General features: G+C 35.6%; 1 protein-coding gene across 1 annotated transcript; it reads right to left on the bottom strand.

Moving 5' to 3' along the window:
* Positions 1 to 5,575: 5,575 nt before the first annotated feature.
* Positions 5,576 to 12,757, bottom strand: cckar (cholecystokinin A receptor). Its single transcript, XM_056258921.1, has 5 exons — positions 12,407 to 12,757; positions 11,922 to 12,173; positions 10,042 to 10,300; positions 6,767 to 6,894; positions 5,576 to 6,208 (listed from the first exon to the last, which is right to left on the bottom strand). The coding sequence occupies exons 1-5, from the start codon at positions 12,531 to 12,533 to the stop codon at positions 5,631 to 5,633; spliced, it is 1,344 nt and encodes a 447-aa protein (XP_056114896.1). The 5' UTR covers positions 12,534 to 12,757; the 3' UTR covers positions 5,576 to 5,630.
* Between the last annotated feature and the right edge of the window lie 3,746 nt (positions 12,758 to 16,503).

Below are 16,503 nucleotides of genomic sequence, written 5' to 3' on the forward strand. Positions count from 1 at the left end.
GGAGACCAGTGGCTCAATGCATTTTACGCAGAATAAGTGGACTCGGCCTGGACAATGTTTTGTTTTTAATGGATTCTAAAAAATTTGATTTGGAGTTCCTGCTTTCTATCGAAGTCTCTTTAAAATATGGAGTCTGTTTAAGCCTCAATGGATGGAACCATTAATGTCCCTGTACTGGCTCCTGGAAGAGCCCATTGTGTGTGGAGCACGTCTCGATGTATCTGGGGACGAAATACCAGGTCTAAAATATTTGTTGTACAGAAGTGGATCTCTACAGTTGAAACACATTATAAATAATGCAGGTCCTGATTTTAAAGATGTAGAAGCAGTTTCAGCCTTTTTAAAGGTAAAATCTGCACGATACATTAAACGGTTTTTAGTTAAACTGCAGGGGGCTTTGAATGTACAAGAAATAACTTTACTTGAAGAGTATAATAAGAAATGTATATTCCCAGACTGCGAAGATTTCTTTCCAGATATAAGTATTGTACCTGATCTTATTTCATTTAACGATATTAATCCCTGGTTGAAAAAGGAAATTGATGTGCAAATTGATTTTTTTGAAGCTAAAGGGAAAGCATTGTACAGAAGTATTGTGAAAGTGATGAATATAAAATGGTTAAAGAATAGAAGTGATACTGTATGGAGAGACACTTTAGAGATTACTGAAACAACAAAACCAGTGTGGAGGATTCTGTACAAACCTCCCTTACCTAAGAGAGTTGGTGATCTTCAGTGGAGGATACTCCATGGGGCTATAGCAGTAAATTCTTTTGTGGCAATGTTGAACCCAAATGTAAGTGAGAATTGTCCTTTTTGCAATGAAAGGGAGACTGTGTTTCATTGTTTTATGTTTTGTAACAGACTTTCTTTTTTGTTTAGCCTTCTAGAGCTTCTTTTTGAATCTTTTGAGGTATGTTTTACAAAGCAGGATTTTATTCTTGGTTGTATGTATACTATTAAGAAAAAATACAAATGTCAATTGCTTAATTTTATTGTTGGTATTGCAAAATTAGCCATTTATATAACTAGGAGAAATAAAATTGAACAGAAAGGAGAACAAGAACTTATATCAGCTTTTAAAAAAATGGTAAAATCACGACTTGTAATCGAGTTTAATTTTTATAAACTGATGAGTACATTGAATATTTTTGAAATTGAGTGGTGCTGTGATAATGTGCTGTGTTCATTAGTTGATAATGAACTGGTTATTTCAGAAGTGTTGATGTGAGGTTTTTTTGTATTAGATTGAAAAATATGTGACCTTTTTTTGTGAATGTTTTGTATAGTCATATTTGTGTAATAAAAAGGATTGTCAAAATTCAAAAATTCTCTCTCTCTCTCTCTCTCTCTCTCTCTCTCTCTCTCTCTCTCTCTCTCTCTCTCTCTCTCTCTCTCTCTCTCTCTCTCTCTCTCTCTCTCTCTCCCCAGTCAGAGAGAGAGAGAGAGAGATCATTACTGCTGATATTACTTAGGGATGTTTAAATATTGAATATAGTTTTAAAGTATAGGCCTTATTACTGGCAAAATTACTTGTTATGGGATGTTATATTGTATGTTACGTTGTTTATTGGAGGAACACAAAAACTTTTGTAAGAGAACAAAACCATGTCCTTTTAGGGGCTCTGTAGTATATAGTTTCAATTTTTTTATATTTAAAATATTTATTATACCATCCCTCTAGGCTGTATTATCTGCAATATTACTTGCTTAGGGATGTTTAAATATTGTATGTTATTATATGCTTGTAAATAGACTTTTTATATATAAAATATTTATAATAAATACAAAATATATATAATTATATTGCACTGTTTATATTATTGCACTCAGTTGTGGTGTCTTCCTCATGCATTAAAAACTGTATGGGCATACACCTTTGGAATTTTACCATGTTTTTACCATGCTATTACTATATACTTTTACCGCTTTATATGATTCAAAAATTGAAATATTCTTTGAAATTTCAAATTTTTCAAGAACTACAGCAAAATCCAATGTGATGCAAGAAATATATTTTTTATCAATATTTATGAGAAAGACCATTTATTTTAATATATCATTAGATGATAGGGTTAGGGGTTAGGGTTAGGGTTGTACTGGTAGGGTTAACCCTAACCCTACCAGTACAAACTAATGGATTTCAATAGATTTAATTAAATTCATTTTGAAACTTATAACAGTTTAAATTTAGCAAACCTATTAACAACACCAAAACCACATCAATATTACTCTGAAATGTTTCCAAACTAAATATATATTCATTTTACCAGCAAAAACGTTTCCTTTCATATGAAAAAATGATGATGATGATGATGATGATAAATGGCTTGAACCTCCTTTTCAATGCTGCAATGGTTCATCAATAGGTGGCAGCAAAGGGAAATGTGAACCTTTTCTTTTCCAAACCCTCTTTCAAATTAAGAATGTTTGGTATACTTTTGCTCTATACTAACACATTCATTTGTTTTTGTCGTTTTATTTTAATTTTAAAATAAATGGATTTTACAGAAGTATTTTGAGACAAATCTAATAAAAGTAAAAAAAAAAAAAAAAAACATAATTCATGTGTAAAGCCAGTTTACTTTCGGGTCAAAACAGACCCGAACACAAAAGGTGTAACCCTAAACACTGAGACATATTTTAAAATATCTTATTTTATGTGTCTTCCACAGAAGAAGGAAAATCATACAGGTTTAGAACCACATGAGGGTGAGAAAACGAAGACCGAATTTTCATCCCATTAACCAGGTGCCTCCACCATATGCTACTGATGTAAACAATATCATAGTATATACAAGAGCATCCCATTAGCTATTTTCTGTCAATGGCTTTCAAAATTATTGACTTCCTACATTCTGTCTAATAAAACAATGAAAACTATGAAAAAAGTCACTTTTATAATATATGCACTTCACAAGAATACAATGACGCAACTGAAATAATAGGAACATTTTGGTCTGACCCCCAGGTTGCATTTCATACAAAGCACTCCTAAAATATTCATTATTAGATGATATGTGAACTGGCATATGCAAATCTCCTCAGGGTTTTGAAAAGTTTCCTTTAATAAACAGATGTTTATTATTTTGGGTGGTTCAATTTCCTGGTATATAGACATCTGACAGACGATTAAGACGTTACACGGTTTAATGTGTCAATGTCAGTGAGTATAGACATACAATGTGTTGCCAGTATCAAGGACCATGCGAACGTGCGTTATAACATCTTGGCTGATGAGTATGCTATTAAAAGGAAGAAATAGTTGTTTATTTCATTGAGAGATGAAATAAAAAATGTGAGTTTTGGCATATACAAATATTATAAACAAATATAGTCAATGACCATGTGTCCTGGGGAAAATATCCCAGATGTCAGAAGCAGCCTTGAGTAGGTTCTTTGAAGTGCGCAACAGGTGTTAAAAGTCTCATGCAATGATAAGGACAGACTCTATGTCACAGTGTACAAACAGTACAGCTTTGCTAACACAAGATAAAGACATGCCTGTGTACTTTCCTAGAAGAAAATGGTTAATGCTACACATCTACCTATAGACACAAGATGGTACATTTTGTACAGAGTTTTCACATTTTTGCATGTTGTATTGGCAATGAATCCAAAGATGTTTTGCTATTGTTGATTGTGTAAGTATGTGTCATACATTTATAAAACAGAGAATCATATGTGTGGTCATTACTGAAGCAGATATGATGAACAAAATATAAAATACAGCCCAGTGTACACTCTTAAGCATCTGTAAAATCTCAGATGTCTGATATATACACTACCATTCAAATACTTGGGGACAGTAAGATATTTTATGATTTCATATTAAAATGCATTATATGCATATTAAAATGATTTCTGAAAGATCATGTGACACTGACTGAAGCCTGGAGTAATGATGCTGAAGATTCAGCTTTGCATCACAGGAATAAGTTACATTTTAAAACATATTAAAACAGAAAACACTTCTTTTAAATGGTAATAATATTTCACAATTGTACTGTTTTTCTGATAAAATAAACACAGCCATAGTGAGCATAAGACTTCTTTCAAAAATCTTCCAACTTTTGAATGGTAGTGTATTGTGTAAAAGCACTATTAGACTATTCTCAAAACATCTGGATGATTGCTTTGACTAACACACACACGCACGCACACGCACACGCACACGCACACACACACACACACACACACACACACACACAAATTAAGTAAAATACCAAGAAAAGCAAAGGAATTCCTCTTTGTCTTCTAGGTGAGCCAAAAAATTAGAGAGCCAAATTGACAAACTTATTTATAAAGTCTTGTGTTTTATATAAAGCCCAACATTTATAAGTCATAGCCTTAATAAGGACGCTACAGTCTTGCTCCGTTTGATTCTGCTGTTTGTTTAACAGTGACGTACTAAATTTAAGCACTGGATTCTGTCAGCATTTCGATGCTATTGGCAGCCATTGCTTGTGCTCTCATTTATCAATAGTCCAAAGAGTCTCTTTTCAGCTAGCAGCCATTTTACTAAACATCACCAAGCTCCAGGCACGTGCACAGATAGACCCCAAGTGGTGTTCAAGCACCTGCCCTTTTGGCCTCTGACTAGGTAAGTGCCCTTTTTGCACGACATTTGTTTTTTACTTTATTTATGCCCGTCGCATTCATTCTCAATCAATTCTCAGCATGTGCCCAACAACTTATTCTTAATAGGCTCTGCAGGGAAGGCGAGCAGCATCCACATCTCCCGGACCTGCCTTCATTGGTGACAGTCTGGTAACCATCGTGTTCGGAAATGCCACCAAAATTAACATAAATGCCCCCAAAATTCAAGATATCAATTGCCCTTGTACGAATCCTTGCATTTTGTGTTTATAACATAATGTAGTTAAGCAATATCACACAAGCAGGAGGGCTATTTTCGCAAATATCAGCACGATTGCAAAATGCAATATTTAGCCGTTCGATAAACATTACGTTTATTTTTAGACACTGACATTGACAATTTTGAATGTTTTTCCTCTATTTTGCCAACAAAAAAAGTTCCAAACAAAGCAGAGAAGCTGCAACACACAGCGGTGTTTCGTTCTTGAATGATTCACCATTTATTAACACATCGGGGGAGTCAATGATTCAATGAGCCATTCATAAACTTACCGGACAGTTACTTCTTTCATGAATGAATCAGCCGGTTTGAATGAATTGGTTAAATGGACGATGGTTCACTTACTACGACTTGCTGCCATCTACTGTCGGTTTTAATTTAATATATAATAGTATCATTTCATATTTCTATATTAGAAACAATAATCTCATTACATTATTTAGGCAATTGTAATTGCAGTCAAATGGATTTCGATAATAATACTGATTTCAGTTCATTGGTATAAGGCCTATAGGGAATAGTTTTAAATAGTGTAATTTATTTAAAAGATGATCAACAATAGGAAACGTTACTTTTTATATATAATTTTAAAAGAGGTACTTTTTTTTTTTTACTAGAGCACCTTCCCCCCAAAATGTCTGTGTACAGCCCTGCCAAGGTCTGAACAATTTTGATATCATATCAAGATAAACTCTTTGTTAAACCAAAATGGCTTCCTACGCTGCAATTTTCAGGGTTTGATGAGTATCAGCTACGCTTGTGCCGAGCCACGGATACTGGTGTCAGTCTGCCTGGTAAGCGTTCCTGAGGTTTGCGTGTTACCGTCGGTCTGTCCGGTTCCTCCAAACCGCGTTCCCAGCCCTCCAGCTCCTCTGGCGCTCCGTCGGCTGCTGCTCCTGCTGACTTCATCGAAATCATCCCTACAGCAGGTGAATGTCGCCAGAATGCCCTGTCTGAAGCGTTTGTTCATAAAACAGTAGACTATAGGATTGACGCAGGCGGAGGTGTAGGACAGCAAGTGGATGAAGGATATCGGCGCTCCTGAGAGGAGACGATCGGTCGAACGTCTGTCGAAGGCTCTCCAGGCGTTGACGACGAAGATCGGCGTCCAGCAGAGGAAGAACAGCGCCACGATCACCAGCAACATGCGGATGACCCTTTTCTTGGCCATGAGGTTTGCTGTGGGGCTGTTGCTGCAAACCCTTCTCAGTTTGGATTTTGGGTTGCTGAAGATGAGCGTCACGGGTTCGGCGCGCTTCCTCTTAGACGGCTGGAGGTAGCAGCCGTCGCTGTCGCCATTTTTCAGATTGGACGCGGCGTACTCTTTCTCTAGTGAGCAAAGTGAGGATGAAACCGTGATTATTTGATTCAAGATAAAGCTGTTCTGTTTGTAATCCTAAAGCAGCTTCTCAACTATGCTTAAATAAATGAATGCAAAAGAAATGTCTGCCAATAGATCTAAAAGGAAAACATAGTAGGGCTAGTCAAGGTAAATAATTATTCAATAATTATTTCACACATTATTCATAACCGCCCATTTTACAAAATAACATTACGTTTAAAAAATAGAATAACGTTTTAGTGGGAAAATATTGTGAATTCTCATCTTTTCTCATAGACTATTTCCATACTATATAGTACGCGAAAAACAGTGCGCAAAAAGAGTATATCCGAATCCAAATTTTCCATTGTAAATTCAACTTCACTTGGTCGTTTAGGTGCTCAGAACTCTAATTTATGATAATTCTGATTCCAATTGAAGGGCACATTCTGGGTTGTCCTACAAATTGACTTCATGACTGAACAACTCAATTTAAGAGGCTTTTATATGATAATTACACATTTGAAATATTAAGGTCAGGAAGTCTATGATTTTTTTTCCCATACCTTTGTTTGACTTCCTATTAGCCATTTCAAATTTGACTCCCCTGTAGAGTTCGAGTGAGGTGAGGCCATAAGCTGTCATCATTATGATCCCAGGCACGAGAAAGAGTATCAGCAACAGGAAAACATACCTTAAAAAGAGAGGGAGAGAGAGAGAGAGAGATAAGTCAGTTGCAAAGTCAGACATGGGGTTGACAGTATTTTTTTTATCTGAAAAGTAACCTTAAAGGGATAGTTCGTGCGAGAGATCACTTCCGGCGCTTGCCGGAAAAGACCGAAGCGCCCGCGCCCTCAGATCACTTGGACCTGGCTGTGTTTACAAGAGGTAAAAACGATATAAATACTGTTCGTTTTCTCACACAAACTGCTCGTTTCGTGTCTTAGGCCATCAATGTGTACTAGCATTTACGAGTCATTAAATCATGTTTAATTTGGACTTCTCTGTGCATGCTCTTTGAGGAAGTGACCATAGACCTGCATTATATGACTGACAGACAAGAACGGTTTGACCTAAAAATATCAGAATTGAAACTACTGCGGAAACAAAGACACCTACATCTTGGATGCCCTTGAGGTAAGCTAAAACATACCAAAAATTAATTTCAAAGTTAACTATCCCTTTAAGACGGCAAATGCTGGGTAGCTTTCTATGTTTACATTTACATGATAGATTACCCTCAAATTAAAATGGTTTACTCATCCTCAAGTCATTCCAAACCTCTCCAAATTGTTTTTTTTTTTGTTTTTTTTTGTTTTTTTTGGTCAAGTAGAATCTTTGAAGAATCTTACAGCTGATTTCCATTCACTATTTCACTTCCACCTTCATTGGTTTGTAGAGTTTTTGGACCACATTCACAATTTTAGTGGAGCTTAAAGGCTGGAATACACTAGACAGCGTTTGCCCTGATTTGCAGTCTGGAGTTGTTGATGCTACTTGCTGAAAATCAGAGCCAATTTGCAGATTTTGGGGAGTTAACAGATTTCCATGAAAATCTGGTACTACATGATTGGGCACACACTCCAATTTTAGTACCTTCAGACTATGAACAGAGCCGATTTTAAAACAAGTATTGTTTTAATTTGTCATGCGTATCTTAGCAATGAGGCACATGAAGAAGAAGCAGAAACCAGCGATAGAAGCATTGCTTGTGCACATGTAAAATAAGGGGATCATCAAACATTAAACAGCATGTAAATCAAAACTGCCTAACGTTACTGCATGAAATATCGAACCCATGAAGAGGAAACGAATGTGAAGATTTGGGGGTGTTGATGGACTCGAACTACTACATCTGTGTTTTGATCATCGTTCTGAATCCCATCCGGACAAAGTCTTTGACAAAAACCTGATTTTCTCAGCTCTTTGTTCAAAATGTTGCTTTTTAAATTTTTTTACTTACCCACATTCAAGTTTTTATAATTTTTTGTTTGTTTGTTTGTCTCTGTTCTTTCTTTTGATATATATTCATACAACTAAATATTCTGGGACCATAAAATCTTTGTGAAAATTATCAAAAATGCTGGCGATGGTAAGAATTTTTTTTTTAGCTTAAAAAAAAAACCCCGCTGGCGGGGAAAGAATTAAAGTAAGCTAAATGTTTATATTAAGTATAAAAATGAATACCAATCGGAACATAGTAGCATACTTAAAGTGCAAAACTATTGGTCAACTATTAGTATGATGTTAAGTTCACTTAAAAGAAAACTTATAAGTATACTTGCAGTAACTACTAAACTAGTAGTTAACTAAGAGTATACTTAAAAGTGAACTTTCATAAACTAAAAAAAATACCTATTAACTAATAAACTACCAGTTTACCTATAAGTTCACTTGTAGTATAGTTGCAGTAGAAATTAAAACATAGTAAACTAGTTGTGTATTCAACGTTTACATTTAAAGTATACTTTTATACACTAAAAGGTGGGCCAAATTAATTCCAAGTAGTACTAGTACACTTACAAGTATACTACTTGTACATTGATATCAGTATACTTACTACATAAGTATACTTAAAAAATATACTTGATCTTTACTTAAGTATACTTAAAAGTATACTTATTTTTTTGTAAGGTTTAACATGCATGGTCACACAAAACTTATTGAATGAATAAAAGAGAAGCATGAAGTTTTTTGAAATTTCTTTTGTATTCCATAGAAAAAAGTGTCTTTACAGTTAGTGCAAATAATCATGTTAGCAACGGCAATTCTCACTAACTCCAATGCTCTGATGTTTTACCTTTAGTAGAAACATTACTGTATATTAGTTCTATTTACACTTTGTGTGAATATCTGTCCCTATTTGCATTTATACATAGTGCAAACAGTATCTACCACTATTTACACTCAGTATAAATATAATCAAGTCTTTTTTACTCTTAGTGTAAATAACTGCTGCTGAAAACATAACAGCATACAGGGTGGGAACAACATGACGATAAATTATGACAGAATTTTTTCTTTTTGGTCCCTATTCCTTTAAAGGGATAGTTCACCCGAAAAGGAAAATTAGCCCATGATTACTCACCCTCAAGTCATCCTAGGTGTATATATGACATTCTTATTCCAGACGAACACAATCAGAGTTATTAAAAAATGTCCTGGCTCTTCCAAGCTTTATAATGGCAGTGAATGGCCGTTTCTGTTTTGAAGTCCATAAAAGTGCACAGCTCTGGGGGGTTAATAAAGGCCTTCTGAAGCGAAGCGATGCGTTTGTGTAAGAAACATATTCATATTTAACATGTTACAAAGTAAAATTCTAGCTTCCAGCCAACAGCCATACGCAGTCTACTTGCGCCTAAAGCGCAACTTATGACGTCAGAAGTAGCGAAGTGCGTCATGGCGTAGCGTAAATATCAGCAGAACTCGCAGAAGTTGCGCTTACACTTAAGTAGAATCCATATGTTCGTTTGGCCGGAAGCTATATGTTACTTTATAGAGTTTAAATATGAATATTTTTCTTACACAAACGCATCACTTCACTTCAGAATGCCTTTATTAACCCCCCCGGAGCCGTGTGGGGCACTTTTATGATGGATTGATGCACTTTTATGGACTTCAAAACGGAAACGACCATTCAATGGCATTATAAAGCTTGGAAGAGCCAGGACATTTTTTAATATCACTCTGATTGTGTTCGTCTGAAAGAAGAATATCATATTCAACTAGGATGGCTTGAGGGTGAGTAAATCATGGGCTAATTTTCATTTTTGGGTCAACTATCCCTTTAACACCTTATCCTCAAAAAGAATAAGAAACACACAGTCCTAATAAATCTTACCAGGTCTGCATGACATCACTGGGCCAAACCAAGCGGCACATGTTGCCTGTGCTGTTGTTACTGCGCATGAAAGGCACCAGGGTGCTGCCTATCGGATAAGGCAGCATGAGCAGAAAAGACACGACCCAAGTGGCTGTGATGACTCTTGCAGCGTGGGACTTTGTCTGCCAGGTACGGGACTTAAAGGGGTTGCAGATGGCACTATAGCGCTCCAGAGAGATGGCCACAAGGTTAAATGTGGATACGCTCACCGAAATACCTGTATGTTTGGACACACAGAACTCAGTTGCACATACAGAAATAAATCTGGGCTTGTTAAAGTACTGATTCTCAGGAGGTCTGATATATATATATATATATATGCGTCTATAAACAACAGTAAACACAAAAATGGGAACAGACAGGAAAACTTCATAACAAATATCTCTAAGCCCTGATAACAAAGGCATGAACTGTTAATAAACTTAATGGCGTAACACTGCACCCTTTGCAAATAGTAAGAAAGCAGTTAATTAGACAGCAATGTTAACATACACGCAGTAATAACAACAGAGCATATAAATTGCGTCAGCTTTATCATGAACAAGTATTACAGAATACCACAAAACAAACACATAAAACATGCTGATGCATCAAATAAAGAGACAGTGGCATTGTCTAATTACTAAATTGTTTACATTTCCCATTTGCAACATCTGGAAGTGTGCAACCAACTGGCTATAAATAGTTTTCAGAATTGTTACACAATTCAACAAGTCATAAACATGAATTTAAAATGAATGTGCCTTCCAATAAACTATAATCTCAAGGGTGGAAAAAGAAAATACTCTTGTCGTTACAATTGAGGCTTACAATAGAATAAAAAGCGTTGTATTTCTATTAGTGCAAGCTTCACTGTGTGTGTGGTCTGCATTTAGCCCATTAATGAATAATAATACTTCTCTAAATCAATCTTTTTTACAAACCAAATGCGAGAAAAAAGCAGGTGGAACATTAAGCATTTCCTTTTGTTAAGTGACCCTTTATAGTCTGCTTCTCTCGCGTTTAATGTTATCAGATTTCCTTTTTTTTAAGGTAAAAAGATGCTTGTCAGATCAGAGAATATTAGACATTCTTATACAGAAGTGTATCATGATACTCACACTCAAAGTAATACAGTTACTATGGTAGCACTTTATTTTACAGTCTTGTTCCGCATATAATAAGTACATGTATAAGAATTACAATAACCGAGTTATAACTAGGTACTAACCCAGAACATACCCCTAAACCTAACCTTAATGAATGTAGTGACCTTATATTACCAGTATTGTAAGTACACATACTGTTAAAAAAATGTAAGTGTAACCAGTTTTGGTACCATAGCAAAACCTGTTTGAACTATGGGCTACAATATAGCCTAACAGCATGTAGCCTTCAGATATTTTTTTGGAGAAAATAAAATTAATTGTTTGATTCAAGATGAAATTAATGTATGTTAAATGATCTGCTGTCATCTGAATTACCTTATTTACAAAGAGAATAATTAGTATCATATTTTAAAAGAAAAAGAAAAAAAGAGACCAAATGTGTAGAACTCACAAGTAAAATTAAACCTGTATCACCAGGCACCACTCACAATAAAAATAATAAAAAAAAAAATCTGAAAAAAATGGTCAACTATTTGAGAAAGTTCCCATGTTCATTTTCAGTTGGACTAATTGTTGAAAATGTAAAAGTCTCCAAAAACTAAAATCTCATTTTTTATTTTATTTCAATGAACTCAAATTTTTAAGGCAACCATGTGACTTACTTTTTTAAGTTAAACCAACACTATTGTTTACGGTGTTTTTACTATCTGACAGAGGAAGCTGTGAACTACACATATCAAAATGACTCACCCATGAAGTACGTGGCCACTTTACACATGCCGCTGCCGAAGATGAAGTCCTTCATGAGGTTGGGGATGAGTGTGAAGGGCATGCAGAAGACACACAGCATCAGATCACTGACGGCCAAAGACAGCAGGAACAGATTGGTGACCGTCCGCATGCGCCGGTTCCGCACCAGAACAGTGATGATGAGGCTGTTCCCTATGAAGCTCAGGAGGAAGATCAACACATACAGCACGATCCGCACGGTCTGGTTCATATCTGACAAACAAACACGAGAGCACGAGATGAGAATACCATATTTTACAAGTTTTAACAAGCAGTTTTTGTCTTTTGAACAGGCAAGACGAAACTGGTTCGTTCACACATCTCTCGACACAAATGCCTGCACTAATGCAAAGACTAAAGGTAATAAAATTACAATATGAATATATGTAAATCTATTTAGGTCTATATAAAATATAAATGTAAATATAAAAGTTAATTTTTTTTACCTTTTGGTTCGAACGTGCTGTCACTGTCATTTTTACATTCCGACAAATTCCCGATTCCTAATCCACATAATATTTTATAAATATCAGTGGAATTGATGAGCATATCTTGAATTGTAAATGTCTCCATGTTTGTTTGTTGTTTCCCGCTTTCCTTCACAATATAGATATATATCCAAATTAATGTCTCTTCATCTCTTGGAGGTAAAAGTGCAGCAACATTTGCTCTGCCATAATGCCACAGTGCTGCACTCTATAGTAAAGCACATGGTTTTATCTTAATACACAAGTAGCCTATATATTCAAGACAAAACTGATACAGTTTTGAGATGTCAAAAGCAAGAAACAAAAAATAATAATAGGTAATAAAAAATAAAAAAGGTTAGTTAAAGTACGTCCAGGACTGTATTTCGTTAAGTGCTGCAGCTCATGAGTTGTGATGTGAAGTAATGCTGTTGATCAGTGCTGTGCTGCCGTCCAAAGAACAGCAGACCCCGCCTTCACTTTTTAAAAAACACCTTCCTTGAATAGTAGGCAACACCCCAATGACACTAGAAGTAGGCTAAAGAAAAAAACTTTTGTTTTTTGTTGAGAAATTGTAAAACTGTTGTATAACCTAAAATGAACCATAAAAAAACACATACTGTAGCCTACAATAGCCAATTTATTTTTTACTTAGGCTGTAATGCTAATAATATTGTTGTTGTTGTTGTATTTATTTTAGTTATAAACTCCAAAAATGTAATATTTTGATGCGTTTGCGGCAACTATGCAACTCAGATTTTCCCCTATAAAAAATATATAATAATAATAATATTCATTACTTTGACACCACACGAAAAAAACATATTTTGGAACCTTAGCTTGATAAGAAAAGTAAAATCTTTTTTTCTTTTGTACACAAATTGTTATGCTGACTGTATTCAAATGTCAGTTTTGTTTGACGGTTTGACAAACAACTCTAGATATTGAAGCCACCAAAAACTTTGATTTATGTGATATATGATGGGTGCCTTTCCATAGACATAATGACTTTTATACTGCATAAACTGTATATTATATCCCCCTTTACATTTTATCCCCCTTTTTTACATTTTCAAAAATCTATTGCGTATGATTTAAATGCTGTTTTCCTCATAGGGGTTAAACAAACAAAAAAGTCCCCACAAGGCCAAAAATTACTGGTATTACTATCTTTGTGGGGACATTTGGTCCCCATAACATTACCAGGACCACCACAGACACACACACACACGCAATAAGACAAGGAGTTTGGAAGATGGATGGATGGATTTATTTATTTTGTACACAAGTCATGAAATGTGCTATAACTTATTCTTTCACATAACCGAGCAACTATACAAGTGAAGTTGTTTGGGTACTCTCTCTTGGATACTGTTTTACTATTCTGATTATCCTGAAAGAGATTTTAAGGGCCCTTTTACTGTCATTCACTGACCTCTCCACACTGAACAAAGCACTCATGCTCTCACACAATTTAAACACCCTGGAACATGCTTTATAGCTTTGGAAAGAGATCTGCAAAATTAACAGACTTTAAATGGTTTATTTTAGCTTTTACAACACATTGCTAAACCCTTTTAGAGTACTGTGTGTGTATAGCTTATAATATCAAAAGGTTTGCAACAACTTGTCAATTCTACAACTATCTAATGCCTCAGACCTTTGTTGAGTAGTTGTGGATTAAATTATTTCTTTTGTCCTTGTTGATGCAAAAACCTTATTAATACTGACAGTTCACACACTGCCGTCACATTGTAAAAAATTAAAAATATAGCCAATGATTTATTTTCACATATGAAAATGGTCCAAATCAGAATTTACAATGTCAGATTAAATGTGTTTGGGTTGCTTACTCTGATTGACCAAAATCTGTCAAATATCAAAAGAACAGCAATAACAGATTTCGGTCATTCAGCTGTGTTAATGTCAGCTGCATGGACATAGGCCTACTCTTAAAGTCGGCATGAAATGGAAGTTGTGATTATCTTTTCTTCCCTATTGTGACGTATATCCAAGTGAAACAGCTTCTCAAACAAGAAAAATGTAGGGCGGGACTTGATTTTGTCCATGGGGAATTGTTTGGGTTCTTGGATGGTTGTGGTTTGCTCCCGTCCTCGTGCCAGTTAACATCATCAGAGAAGAGAAGATGGAAGTTACTTTGGTGAAAGATTACGTGGCCAAATGGAAAACAATGATAAATTACTTTTTAACCCCCATTGCAAATCAGGTTTATTGGCAAAATTGAGACTTTCAGCTATTTGCAATGAAAAAATCGAACAAAAGTCAAGTCAAACCACATTTATTTATAGCGCTTTTTACAATACAGATTGTTTTAAAGCAGCTTTACAGAGATAACAGGAAAATAATGCAAAAAAAGTTCTCCTCTGGCCAATGAACGTACAGTGTATGATTATGATTCAGGCAGCATTATAGTCAGAAGTCAGATTGGTTTGGAACAATCAGAATATTATCAAGTTCCATCTGGTTTAAAGGGGTCATATATTGCTATTTTTGTACAAGTTAAAATGAATGTTTAGGGTCTAAATGAAAACTTTGTAATATACTTTTATTAAAAATTCTCATTAAGACAAGACGGTAACACTTTATTTTAAGGTGCTTGTAATAAGCAGTAATTAACAGTTAATAAGACACTTATAAGATGCATATAAGATGCATATAAGCATTAACTACTTCATATAAGGGTCAATTAAAGGTCCCAGGCCCTGAAGAGATCAGGGAAACTACTCCCTCTTGGGAAGGTACATTTTTAAGTGACTGGGAGTTTGTGTTACCATTTATGTTTGTTCGGCTGTTCTAAAAGTGCAATGTATTGATCCTTGAGAAACTTATTATTTAATTTATTTATTATCATTAGTTAATGCTTATATGCATCTTATATGCATCTTATAAGGTCTTATAAGTGTCTTATTAACTGTTAATTACTGCTTTTTACAAGCACCTTAAAATAAAGTGTTACCGAAAACACTAATTTTCCCTGGTCAAAAACAGCTCTTTTCAGCACGCTGTTTCAGTGCATATGCCTTTAAAGGGATACTCCACTTTTTTTGGAAATAGGCTCATTTTACAACTTCCCCAGAGTTAAACTGTTGAGTTTTACCATTTTTGAATCCATTCAGCCGATCTCCGGTTCTGGCGATACCACTTTTAGCATAGCTTAGCATACATCATTGAAGTGGACAAGACCATTAGCATTTCTAAAAAATAAATGATCAAAGTGTTTCGATATTTTTCCTATTTAAAACTCGACTCTTCTGTAGTTACATCGTGCACTAAGACCGACGGAAAATGTAAAGTTGCGATTTTCTAGGCTGATATGGCTAGGAACTATACTCTCATTCCTGCGTAATCAAGAAACTTTACTGCCGTACCATGAGTGCAGCAGGCGTAATGATATGACGCAGCGCCTGAAAATAGTCCCCAGCTCGGTAACCTCCAACGTGACCGGGACTAAGTGCCTGCGCCTGCTGTGCTCATGGTACAGCAGTAAAGTTTCTTGATTATTACGCAGGAATGAGAGTATCCTTTATTTAAAATAAAAAAAACTGCGTCTTCAGCGGTTCAGATTTAGGAACATCAAAATGACTGCTGTGTTCGTTATTACACCCAAGAACAGAACACCACAATCGCTTAGACGCCATTCTGCTCCAGGTATCAACAATGAGGACTATGATGACAGCTCGCTCAGGGCGGGTCTGTGTTGAAACGCTGCTGTCAATCAACAATCGTGGGAGGGGCGTCCGACCGTGTGACGTCACACGGTCGAACTGCTCGATTTGAGGCAGGGAAAAACATAAGGAGATTAAAACAAAAACACTGGATAGATTTGTATCAATATATGATGGTTGTGTTACAGGCACTGCCAACACACATTTAAGTACAATCAACTTGTAAAAGTGCATGTACCATTATATGACAACTTTAAGATCAGAGTCATCCCACCGGGATGGAGACGGGTTTGATCAGTGTCGCTGTCGTGTCGATGAGGCATTCGATGAGAGTCTAGTTGACACAATCTCTGCTAACACTTCAGGGATGCGTTGTGGTTGTGTCTAGGT

The sequence above is a fragment of the Rhinichthys klamathensis genome, unplaced genomic scaffold (genome assembly GCF_029890125.1).
Source record: "Rhinichthys klamathensis goyatoka isolate OS25496 unplaced genomic scaffold, OSU_Roscu_1.1 h1tg000161l_1, whole genome shotgun sequence".
NCBI classification, from domain to species: Eukaryota; Metazoa; Chordata; class Actinopteri; order Cypriniformes; family Leuciscidae; genus Rhinichthys; species Rhinichthys klamathensis.